At 44.8% G+C, this 13045-nt stretch overlaps 1 protein-coding gene across 5 annotated transcripts in view; it reads right to left on the bottom strand.

The window, feature by feature from the left end:
• LOC139544391 (pre-B-cell leukemia transcription factor 3-like) overlaps positions 1-1297 on the bottom strand; it is a 108651-nt gene extending 107354 nt beyond the window's left edge. For 2 of the 5 annotated variants that reach the window (XM_071351424.1, XM_071351427.1), the window contains exon 1: positions 6-1297. In XM_071351424.1, the coding sequence (XP_071207525.1) occupies positions 6-205 (200 nt within the window). In that variant the 5' untranslated portion in view covers positions 206-1297. The remainder of the gene's footprint in view (positions 1-5) is intronic. The other 3 variants (XM_071351426.1, XM_071351429.1, XM_071351428.1) reach the window with 2 other exon arrangements.
• Between the last annotated feature and the right edge of the window lie 11748 nt (positions 1298-13045).

The raw sequence follows: 13045 nt of genomic DNA, 5'->3' as shown, positions 1-13045 counted from the left end.
CCAACTTTGCTTGCGCCTCATCCAGACTTTGGTCGGTAATTGTCATTATTTGATGAAGAATGTCCCCAATATCTTGTTTTCTTCCGTCCCCATCGGTCCCCTCGTGTCCGTGGGGCGGCGGTAGTCCCATGCCTCCTTGTACCGAATGGCCAGCCAGAGTCACGCCGCTGAGCGCCTGCATTATCCGGGCTTGTTCCTCCATCATGATGCCGCAACACAATCAATATGCGCTTTTCAGCGAGGCAAAAAGAGAAGATTGTATATGTTTCAATCACATACAGGAGCAATATTGTCCGGCTGATGGCACATTGAAAATTGAACGCGATCTGTTACAGAAAATGGTAAATTATAGGTTACCGAGAACGGTACTCGAATATAAAAAAATCTTCTCTGATAGTTTTCTCCAATTCACAGCATGTAATGAAAATTATGTTTCAGTCTAAAATCAATATGATATTCATTATCTAACACTAATTCATCTGAGTAGCCTAGGCAATAGAGGTGTGTCTTGCAGGTAGCCTATTCATGCAAAAAGGTCCTTGCTGTTTTCAGTCTGAATGTTGTCTTCAACCGATTCTCCCTGCGTATCCTCTTGGCATTCTCGTTGTTCTGGTCTTGATACGAACTTCCAAGATTCCATAGAACCAGCAATCCAAGCGCAACTTGCAACCCAACACAATGTGCTACAGCTAAAATAACAATGTCAAAAGGCACCACTTGCTTTTCTCCAAAGTTACAGTGGATTCCCGGATGCTAAAATCAAGGTAATAATGTGCTTGAAAAATAGCGAACGAGTAGGCCACTTTTAAAAGTTGAAAAATTTGACAAAGAAATGGTATGATTGCGCAACAAATAGCAATGCGTAAATTCCTGTAGGTCTACTCCTGTCAAAATAACGTCAGTCTTAGGTTAGTTGACGGCTTTTGGTGGTGTGCTGAGCGATTGGGAGGACGTGATAGACTGAACGCTATTGCATCAAAAAAATAGAGGAACGGTATGAAGCTCCACCCCTTTCTGAGATGTAAGTCCCTTGTCACTCCTCCTGCAGGCTACCCCTCGGCTCTTACTACAGCACATAACACTGAGATATGATGATGTTGATCTGAAGAGGACACCTATTCAGACAACGCAAAGTATCACTCTTAATTTGATCGTGCATAAAAAGACGCGTCGTCACTTAACCCATTCAAGGTTACGGCGCACAGACATTATCGAGTTGAGTGCTGTAAAAACGCTAGAATGAAACTATCTGTGGAGAATAACCCCCTTCTGTAGCTCACGTGATCCAACTACGACCTGACCTATTCTAGGGCAGCAAGGTTCTAAACGTGAAAGAGAGGGCTTTTTTTCCCCTCTCCAATCGTCTCTCTGCTGAAGTAGACTGAAGGTCAAATCCACCAATGATGGAATAGCAGAGTCAATGGCCCACCCTTAAGATAATTGTATGGGCAGTCAGTAACTTTCCATTGGTCGTTGCCACGAGTGATATTTGCATGGTGGTCCTCCCTTTTGGTTGCTATGACAGCAACTGTGAGACTTGGATGCACAACTTGAGAGACAAAGACAGTGTTCAGGCCGTTCAGCAATAATAAAATACTGTAGATAATTATGTGATAAGGATATACTTAACATCAAGAAAGGTATACCATTGAAGGCCTATGTGGATTAAATCATGTTTTTTTATTCAGCTTTATTTTCAACAACTTTCAGGGAGTGGCCTTTAGAATAGCCATATGATGGCACATAGGCCCAGCCAGAATCTGTGGTGGAAAAATAATAACAGAATGCACTCATCACGTCGATTAACAATGGCTTTTAACAAGAAGCTTGGAATGGTGCATTCCGATCAGGACGTGGAGATTCATAATGTAACCATGCTTGAGATGCCAAAGTTGTGGCATCAATGCATGTGCAGTGCCTAAGCGCTAAATGGAGGAATGTGGTCTTCTGGAGACGAGTCGGACCAAAGTGGCCACCTTGGCCTTCCAATGATCCCCTCCTTAGCCTCCTGTAGGCAACATGAGAGTAATGACTTTTGAATGAATGGATATTCAAATGAGGCACAAACTTATCTCCATTGGAAGAGTCCGCTTCCACGTGCAACAATGCATAAGTTAAACAAATCAAAACACATACAGAAATATGGATTTATACAATGAGAGTTCAGACTGAATTGTGTGTTAAGCCTACATAGCCTAATTGAGACACTGAATCGGCCTGTTATTTGCTTATTGCCTTCGCCATTGGAAATTGGAAATACCGGAATCCGCTTACACACACAGCCAACGTAGCCACCTCTAACCCTGGCGGCAGCGGCACGAGGAGGGTCAGCTGCCGCCCGTTGCATGCACAGGGAACAAGGGGGCTGGCTGGATCCTGTTTTCTTGGGTGGATAGACCTAACCCAGAGGTGTCATGTTAGCCACTTTCTGTGCTGCCTGCATTTTCAAGATTTTTGATCCACTGTAGCCTAGGTGTAGACGGCTTTACCTGTGTTTTCCCTTTGAGTGTGTAAGGCCCTTGAGCAATCTGAACAATCACACTTTTTAGTCAACCAATGAGATATATATTTTACTTGGGCATTTCCCTATGGATGTTTTTCTTGCAATTGTTTTGAGTCATTTTGACAAGAAAAGAAGTAAGCCCAAACTGTTTCTTTTAGGCCTCAACCTCACTTCCATAAAGCTAGTTCGGTTTTATGAACAGCAGATTAGTTACGATGTGTTGATTGAAATATGTCATATATCAGCATGTGGTAGGGTATATAGATTTTTTTTTAGATTGTGTCAATGGTTTATATCTTAACTTTCACCTGTATCTGCCACATTCAAACAAATGTTGGGAAATCAAATCTAACTTTATTTGTCACGAGCCGAAAACACCTGTTGTATTCGGCGCATGTGACCAATAAAGTTAGATTTTATTTGATTTAAATGGAACAGTCCCAACATTTGCTTGAATGTGGCAGATAAACTATTGACACAATCTAACAAATTCTCTATATAACTACCACAAGCTTAGTGATGATCTTTGAGGGCACTATGGCGTTGAACGCTGAGCTGTAGTCAATGAACAGCATTCTCACGTAGGTGTTTATTTTGTCCAGGTGGGAAAGGGCAGTGTGGAGTGCGATTAAGATTGCGTCGTCTGTGGATCTGTTGGGGCGGTATGCGATTTGGAGTGGGTCTAGGGTTTCTGGGATAACGGTGTTGATGTGAGCCATGACCAGCCTTTCAAAGCACTTCATGGCTACTGACGTATGTGCTACCGGGCGGTGGTAATTTAGGCAGGTTACCTTTCGCTTTCTTGGGCACACGGACTATGGTGGTCTGCTTGAAACATGTAGCTATTACAGACTCGGAGAGGTTGGGGATGTCAGTGAAGACACTTGTCAGTTGGTCGACGCATGCTCTGAGTACACGTCCTGGTAATCCGTCTGGCCCCGCAGCCTTGTGAATGTTGACCTGTTTTAAAGGTCTTGCTCACATCGGCTACGGAGAGTGTCATCACGTAGTTGTCTGGAACAACTGGTACTCTCATGCGCATAAAAGGCATTTAGCATGTCTGGTAGGCTTGTGTCACTGGGCTTCCCTTTGTAGTCCGTAATAGTTTGCGAGCCCTGCCACATTCGATGAACGCCAGAGACGGTGTAGTAGGATTCAATCTTAGTCCTGTAATTGATGCTTTGCCTGTTTGATGGTTTGTCTGAGGGCATAGCGGGATTTCTTATAAGTGTCCGAAAGCGGCAGCTCTAGCCTTTAGCTCGGTGTGGATGTTGCCTGTAATCCATGGCTTCTGGTTGGGATATGTACGTACGGTCACTGTGGGGATGAAGTCGTCGATGCACTTATTGATGAAGATGGTGACTAAGGTGGTGTACTCCTCAATGCCATTGGATGGATCCCAGAACATATTCCAGTCTGTGCTAGCAAAACAGTCCTGTAGCGTAGCATCCGCGTCATCTGACCACTTCCGTGTTGTGTGAGTCACTGGTACTTCCTGCTTTAGTTTTTTGCTTTTAAGCAGGAATCAGGAGGATAGAATTATGGTCAGATTTCCCAAATGGAGGGCGAGCTTTATACACTTTGTTCGGAAAGTATTCAGAACCCTTGACTTTTTACACATTTTGTTATGTGACAGCCTTAGTCTGCACACAATACCCCATAATGACGTGCTCCATATACTCAGTCAATTAAGAAATGGGCCGAGGGGGTACGGTATACACTGAGTATACCAAACATTAGGAACACCTTCCTAATATTGAGTTGCACTCCACCTTTCACCCTCAGAACAGCCTCAATTCGTTGCAGCATGGACTCTACAAGGTGTCGAAAGCGTTCCACAGGGATGCTGGCCCATGTTGACTCCAGTGCTTCCCACAGGTTGGCTGAATATCCTTTGGGTGGTGGACTATTCTTGATAAACACGGGAAACTATTGAGCGTGAAAAACCCAGCAGCGTTGCAGTTCTTGACACAAACCAGTGCGCCTGGCACCTACTACCATACCCCGTTCAAAGGCATGTCATGGAAAGAGCAGGTGTTCTTAATATTTTGTATACTCAGTGTATATTGGCCATTATAAACCAAGTAGTTTGGTTCCTGGATGCATATTGGCTGAAAGCTGTGGTATATCAGACGTTATAAACTGGGTGGGTCAAGCCCTGAATGCTGATTGGCTGACAGCCGTGGTATATCAGACTGTATACCACGGGAATGACAAAACATTTATTTTTACTACTCTAATTACGTTGGTAACCAGTTTAAAATAGCAGTAAGGCACCTCGGACGTTGCGTCGTGCTTAAGAACAGCCCTTAGCCGTGGTATATTTGCCATATACCACACCCCCTCGTGCCTTATTGCTTAAATATACCACGGTATGACAAATAATTACGAATTATGTTGCTAACCAGTTTATAATAACAATAAGGCACCTCAGGGGTTTTTGGTACAGGTAACTGACAAAATAAAGGACACACTCCTTTATTTTGTCAGTTACCTGTACCAAAAATCCCTGAGATGGCCCAAAGCCCAATAGGTGCCACCAGTACAGCTTCAATGTGCCTCGGCATAGATTCGACAAGTGTCTGGAACTCTATTGGAGAGATTTTTTATTTAACTAGGCAAAAAATCTGTTTTTTTAGAATTTTTTGCAAATGTATAAAAAATGTAAAACTGAAACATCACATTTACATAAGTATTCAGACCCTTTACTCAGTACTTTGTTGAAGCACCTTTGGCAGTGATTACAGCCTAGAGTCGTCTTGGGTATGACGCTACATGCTTGGCACACCTGTATTTGGAGAGTTTCTCCCATTCTTCTCTGCAAATCCTCTCAAGCTCTGTCAGGTTGGATGGGGAGCGTTGCTGCACAGTTATTTTCAGGTCTCTCCAGAGATGTTCGATCGGGTTCAAGTCCGGGCTCTGGCTGGGCCACTCGAGGACATTCAGAGACTTGTCCCGAAGCCACTCCTGTGTTGTCTTCGCTGTGTGCTTTGGGTCATTGTCCTGTTGGAAGCTCATCCATATATTTATATGTATATATACTTATTCCATCCCTTTGCTTAGATTTGTGTGTATTAGGTAGTTGTTGTGGAATTGTTAGATTACTTGTTAGATATTGCTGCACTGTCGGAAGTAGAAGCACAAGCATTTCGCTACACTCGCATTAACATTTGCTAACCATGTGTATGTGACCAATACAATTTGATCCTTCGCCCCAGTCTGAGGTCCTGAGTGCTCTGGAGAAGGTTTTCATCAGGGATCTCTCTGTACTTTGTTTCGTTCATCTTTCCCTCAATCCTGACTAGTCGCCTAGTCCCTGCTGCTGAAAAACAGCCCCACAGCATGATGCTGCCACCACCATGCTTCACCGTAGGGATGGTGTCAGGTTTCCTCCAGATGTGACACTTGGCATTCAGGTTCAATCTTGGTTTCACCAGACCAGAGAATCTTGTTTCTCATGGTCTGAGAGTCTTTAGGTGCCTTTTGGCAAACTCCAAGTGGGACTTCATGTGCCTTTTACTGAGGAGTGGCTTCTGTCTGGCCACTTTACCATAAAAGCCTGATTGGTGGAGTGCTACAGAGATGGTTGTCCTTCTGGAAGGTTCTCCCATCTCCACAGAGGAACTCTGGAGCTCTGTCAGAGTGACCATCGGGTTCTTGGTCACCTCCCAGACTAAGGCCCTTCTTCTCCGATTGCTCAGTTTGGCCGGGCGGCCAGCTCTAGGAAGAGTCTTGGTGGTTCCATTTAAGAATGATGGAGGCAACTGTGTTCTTGCGGACCTTCAATGCTGCAGAATATTTTTGGTTCCCTTCCCCAGATCTGTTCCTCGACACAATCCTGTCTCAGAGTTCTTATGACAATTCCTTCAACCTCATGTCTTGGTTTTTGCACTGTCAACTGTGGGACCTTATATAGACAGGTGTGTGCCTTTCCAAATCATGTCCAATCAATAGAATTTACCACAAGTGGACCCCAATTCAGTTGTAGAAACATCTCAAGGATGGTCAATGGAAACAGGATGCACCTGAGCTCAATTTCGAGTCTCATAGCAAAGGGTCTATTTACTTATGTAAAAACCTGTTTTCACTTTGTCACTATGGGGTATTGTGATGTCATTATGGGGTATTGTGATGTCATTATGGGGTATTGTGATGTCACTATGGGCTATTGTGATGTCACTATGGGGTATTGTGTGTAGATTGATGAGGACATGTTTTTATTTAATCCATTTTAGAATAAGGCTGTAACGTAACAAAATGTGGAAAATGTCAAGGGGTCTGAATACTTTACGAAATGCACTGTAGGTACGAGGTGGAGACGAGTACCGTAGATCAGCACAGCCATGCTAAAAAAAAGTGGTTTTGCACAACCTTGAGTGTACAATTGCTGTTCTACAAAAGGTTACCAACTAAATAAAAATCTTTATTTTAATACATGTATTCATAGGCTATTATTTCATCCCTTGATGAAAATACAGGCCTAATCAGACACATCTATGGTTGCTAGCCAAGCTTGCTGGCCATTCATTCCATCGGTTAGGTTGCCAGAGACGCAATGTAGTTGTTATGTCTTTTTGTTATTTTTATATGAACGTAATCCAGTTGCCGTGGTATATCAGACCGTATATGTCTCGTCGTGCCTAAGAACAGCCCTTAGCTGTGGTACAGTATATTGGACATATACCAAACCTCCTCAGGCCTAATTGCTTAACATATATAACAGCATGTGAATCAACATTGTTGTTTATGGGCAGGTTGACAGTAAGAGATACCATAAACCACACATGCAGAGAGAATTATACATCATACACGTCAGCTATATGGGATTCATTGTAGTCAGTGTGCTTGGAAAATATTACTGATATTTATTGGTATAACACTTGAAGTCATTGATTAAATGCTTTTGTACGATGTGTGAACCATATATCAGTCATGGTACGTAACTTTTTTCTGGTTCTATGGCCTGAAAAATAATAATGCATTTCACCTTCACCTGTTGTTTGTCAATCTCAAATATAGAATGAGTTATTTCCTAATGAGATTTACAATCTGCATGTAATTTATTTTCCCACTGCAGAGGAGAAAAGCATGATGTTATAGCACATTATCACTTGAGTTTGATAATACAATGACACATATTTATTGTGTCTGTCCCATTCAGGTTTCAAATTACAGTACAAATATTGGTTTTGAATAATGTGGTGTTGAATTCTGCAATCAAATGAATAATCTCCTTTTTAATATGCATTCAATGGTTACCAACCACTGAAACATAACTAATAATATTTTGTTATGCCATATCCCAACCACTGAAATATAATTAATTATATTTGGTTTTGCCATATCCCAACCACTGAAATAAATTGGAGGGTTCGAGCCCTGAATGGTGATTGGCTGACAGCCGTGGTATATCAGACTGTATACCACGGGTATGACAAAACATGTATTTTTACTGCTCTAATTATGTTGGTAAACTGTTTATAATAGCAATTTTTTATTTATTTTTTTATTTCACCTTTATTTAACCAGGTAGGCTAGTTGAGAACAAGTTCTCATTTGCAACTGCGACCTGGCCAAGATAAAGCATAGCAGTGTGAACAGACAACACAGAGTTACACATGGAGTAAACAATAAACAAGTCAATAACATGGTAGAAAAAAAGAGAATCTATATACAATGTGTGCAAAAGGCATGAGGTAGGCAATAAATCGAATAATTACAATTTAGCAGATTAACACTGGAGTGATAAATCATCAGATGATCATGTGCAAGAAGAGATACTGGTGTGCAAAAGAGCAGAAAAGTAAATAAATAAAAGCAGTATGGGGGGTGAGGTAGGTAAATTGGGTGGGTAGTTTACAGATGGACTATGTACAGCTGCAGCGATCGGTTAGCTGCTCGGATAGCAGATTTTTAAAGTTGTTGAGTCTCCAACTTCAGAGATTTTTGCAATTCGTTCCAGTCGCAGGCAGCAGAGAACTGGAAGGAAAGGCGTCCAAATGAGGTTTTAGCTTTAGGGATGATCAGTGAGATACACCTGCTGGAGCGCGTGCTGCGGGTGGGTGTAGCCATCGTGACCAGTGAACTGAGATAAGGCGGCACTTTACCTAGCATAGCTTTGTAGATGACCTGGAGCCAGTGGGTCTGACGACGAACATGTAGCGAGGGCCAGCCGACTAGGGCATACAGGTCGCAGTGGTGGGTCGTATAAGGTGCTTTAGTAACAAAACGAATGGCACTGTGATAAACTGCATCCAGTTTGCTGAGTAGAGTGTTGGAAGCTATTTTGTAGATGACATCGCCGAAGTCGAGGATCGGTAGGATAGTCAGTTTTACTAGGGTAAGTTTGGCGGCGTGAGTGAAGGAGGCTTTGTTGCGGAATAGAAAGACGATTCTTGATTTGATTTTGGATTGGAGATGTTTGATATGAGTCTGGAAGGAGAGTTTGCAGTCTAGCCAGACACCTAGGTACTTATAGATGTCCACATATTCTAGGTCGGAACCGTCCAGGGTGGTGATGCTAGTCGGGCGTGCGGGTGCAGGCAGCGAACGGTTGAAAAGCATGCATTTGGTTTTACTAGCGTTTAAGAGCAGTTGGAGGCCACGGAAGGAGTGTTGTATGGCATTGAAGCTCGTTTGGAGGTTAGATAGCACAGTGTCCAAGGAAGGGCCGGAAGTATATAGAATGGTGTCGTCTGCGTAGAGGTGGATCAGGGAGTCGCCCGCAGCAAGAGCAACATCATTGATGTATACAGAGAAAAGAGTCGGCCCGAGAATTGAACCCTGTGGTACCCCCATAGAGACTGCCAGAGGACCGGACAACATGCCCTCCGATTTGACACACTGAACTCTGTCTGCAAAGTAGTTGGTGAACCAGGCAAGGCAGTCATTAGAAAAACCGAGGCTACTGAGTCTGCCGATAAGAATATGGTGATTGACAGAGTCGAAAGCCTTGGCCAGGTCGATGAAGACGGCTGCACAGTAATGTCTTTTATCGATGGCGGTTATGATGTCGTTTAGTACCTTGAGCGTGGCTGAGGTGCACCCGTGACCGGCTCGGAAACCGGATTGCACAGCGGAGAAGGTACGGTGGGATTCGAGATGGTCAGTGATCTGTTTGTTGACTTGGCTTTCGAAGACCTTAGATAGGCAGGGCAGGATGGATATAGGTCTGTAACAGTTTGGGTCCAGGGTGTCTCCCCCTTTGAAGAGGGGGATGACCGCGGCAGCTTTCCAATCCTTGGGGATCTCAGATGATACGAAGGAGAGGTTGAACAGGCTGGTAATAGGGGGTGCGACAATGGCGGCGGACAGTTTCAGAAATAGGGGGTCCAGATTGTCAAGCCCAGCTGATTTGTATGGGTCCAGGTTTTCCAGCTCTTTCAGAACATCTGCTATCTGGATTTGGGTAAAGGAGAAGCTGGGGAGGCTTGGGCGAGTAGCAGCGGGGGGGGCGGGGCTGTTGGCCAAGGTTGGAGCCGCCAGGAGGAAGGCATGGCCAGCCATTGAGAAATGCTTGTTGAAGTCTTCGATTATCACGGATTTATCGGTGGTGACCGTGTTACCTAGCCTCAGTGCAGTGGGCAGCTGGGAGGAGGTGCTCTTGTTCTCCATGGACTTTACAGTATCCCAGAACTTTTTGGAGTTAGAGCTACAGGATGCGAATTTCTGCTTGAAAAAGCTGGCCTTTGCTTTCCTGACTGACTGCGTGTATTGGTTCCTGACTTCCCTGAACAGTTGCATATCGCGGGGGCTCTTCGATGCTATTGCAGTTCGCCACAGGATGTTTTTGTGCTGGTCGAGGGCAGTCAGGTCTGGAGTGAACCAAGGGCTATATCTGTTCTTGGTTCTGCATTTTTTGAACGGAGCATGCTTGTCTAATATGGTGAGGAAGTAACATTTAAAGAATGACCAGGCATCCTCAACTGACGGGATGAGGTCAATATCCTTCCAGGGTACCCGGGCCAGGTCGATTAGAAAGGCCTGCTCGCAGAAGTGTTTTAGGGAGCGTTTGACAGTGATGAGGGGTGGTCGTTTGACCGCGGACCCGTGGCGGATACAGGCAATGAGGCAGTGATCGCTGAGATCTTGATTGAAGACAGCAGAGGTGTATTTGGAGGGCAGGTTGGTCAGGATAATGTCTATTAGGGTGCCCATGTTTACGGATTTAGGGTTGTACCTGGTGGGTTCCTTGATGATTTGTGTGAGATTGAGGGCATCAAGCTTGGATTGTAGGACTGCCGGGGTGTTAAGCATATCCCAGTTTAGGTCACCTAACAGAACAAACTCTGAAGCTAGATGGGGAGCGATCAATTCACAGATGGTGTCCAGGGCACAGCTGGGAGCTGAGGGGGGTCGGTAGCAGGCGGCAACAGTGAGAGACTTATTTCTGGAGAGATTCATTTTTAAAATTAGAAGTTCGAACTGTTTGGGCATAGACCTGGAAAGTATGACAGAACTTTGCAGGCTATCTCTGCAGTAGATTGCAACTCCTCCCCCTTTGGCAGTTCTATCTTGACGGAAAGTCTTATAGTTGGGTATGGAAATCTCAGAATTTTTGGTGGCCTTCCTAAGCCAGGATTCGGACACGGCAAGGACATCAGGATTGGCAGAGTGTGCTAAAGCGGTGAGTAAGGCAAACTTAGGGAGGAGGCTTCTGATGTTGACATGCATGAGGCCAAGGCTTTTTCGATCGCAGAAGTCAACAAATGAGGGTGACTGGGGACATGCAGGGCCTGGGTTTACCTCCACATCACCCGAGGAACAGAGGAGTAGTAGGATGAGGGTGCGGCTAAAGGCTATCAAAACTGGTCGCCTAGAGCGTTGGGGACAAAGAATAAAAGGAGCAGATTTATGGGCGTGGTAGAATAGATTCTGGGCATAATGTGCAGACAGGGGTATGGAGGGGCGCGGGTACAGCGGAGGCAAGCCCAGGCACTGGGTGATGATAAGAGAGGTTGTATCTCTGGACATGCTGGTCTCAATGGGTGAGGTCACCGCATGTGTGGGGGGTGGGACAAAGGGGGTATCAGAGGTACGGAGAGTGGAACTACAGGGTCCATTGCAAACCAAAACAATGATAATGAAAACTAGCCTGAACAACAGTATGCAAGGCATATTGATATTTGAGAGAGACATACAATAAGGCATAAAGTGATTGCAGGTCTTGATTGGGAGAGCTAGCTAAAACAACAGGTAAGATAACAGCAGCAATAACAGGGTGCTAGTCTAACACAGCAACAACAGGTAAAAATGGCGACGACTAGGCAGAGAGGGTCGGATTAACTACACACAGATCCTGAGTTAAAGCACAGAGCCGACAGATAAAACACAAATAAACAGAATGGAGTACCGTGAATTAATGGACAGTCAAGCATGCATCAGCTATGTAGCCAAGTGATCATAGTGTCCAGGGGGCAGCTAGATGGAGCAGGGAGGCCTCCACTAAGCTAGCACGCGGCGTTTAAAGTTAGTAGCCCGGGGGGTGGTCTGCTCAGACGGAGGGGGTCTGCTCAGACGTGGTCGTGTCGACAGAGAATCCAAGCCAGATGGCGATGGCGAAAGAGAGGTTGTGAATTGTAGAATTGTGTTTGCTAACTGGTGCTAGCTTCGTGGCAGTGGCGCTAGCTGCGCTAGCCGCAAGCTAGCTGTGAGGATCAGAAGCAGTGGCTCAGGGATTACGGCAGGAATCCGGCGTTGTTGTCGAGAGACAGTCCGATGCTGGTAAATTGGTGAGTAATATCCAGGCTAATAACAGGGCTGGTGTCTGTGCAGAAGGTAAAAGCTACTAGCAGCGGCAAAAAAAATGGCTAAATTAGCTTGTAGCTGGTATTGTAGCCCAAGAATTCGCTGGTAGACCTCTTCAGCTAGCCGGCAGATGGGCCTAGCTCGAGGCTAGCTCAAGGCTAACTGGTGCTTGCTTCGGGACAGAGGTGTTAGCCAGTAGTAGCCACTCGGTTGCAGCTAGCTAGCTGTGATGATACGGTGTAATTGTCCAGAGCTTGCGTCAGGAATCCGGTGATGTGGTAGAGAAAAAGCAGTCCTATATGCTCTGGGTTGATATCGCGCTTGCAGACTGGCAGGTATTGGCCCGGTATTGAAGCTGGCTGTGTCCGAGTTGAGGGTGAAGACCGCAGCAGTGGCTAACTGACTACTAGCTAGTAGCTAGTTATCTGGCTAGCTTCTGATTGGGGTTACGGTTCTAAAGTATAAAAAAAATAGCAGGTCCGTACCACATTGGGTGAGGCGGAATGTAGGAATGTATATTCAGTTCCTAGATGGAAAGTGAAATTAAAATATATACGAAATGTATACGAAAAATACGAAGACTATTTACTATTTACTATTTACACGCGACAGGACAATACAAACACACGTCCGACTGCTACGCCATCTTGGATTCAAGATGGCACCTCTGGGGTTTGTGATATATGACCAATATACCACGGCTAAGGGCTATATCCAGGCACTCCGTGTTGCGTCGTACATATGAACAGTCATTTGTTGTGGTATATTATGCCTTATTGCTTAATTATATTTCGC

The sequence above is a fragment of the Salvelinus alpinus genome, chromosome 18 (assembly GCF_045679555.1).
Source record: "Salvelinus alpinus chromosome 18, SLU_Salpinus.1, whole genome shotgun sequence".
Classification (NCBI taxonomy): domain Eukaryota; kingdom Metazoa; phylum Chordata; class Actinopteri; order Salmoniformes; family Salmonidae; genus Salvelinus; species Salvelinus alpinus.
The sequence above is the reverse complement of the archived record's forward strand: the minus strand, read 5'-3'. Positions and strand labels throughout refer to the sequence as shown.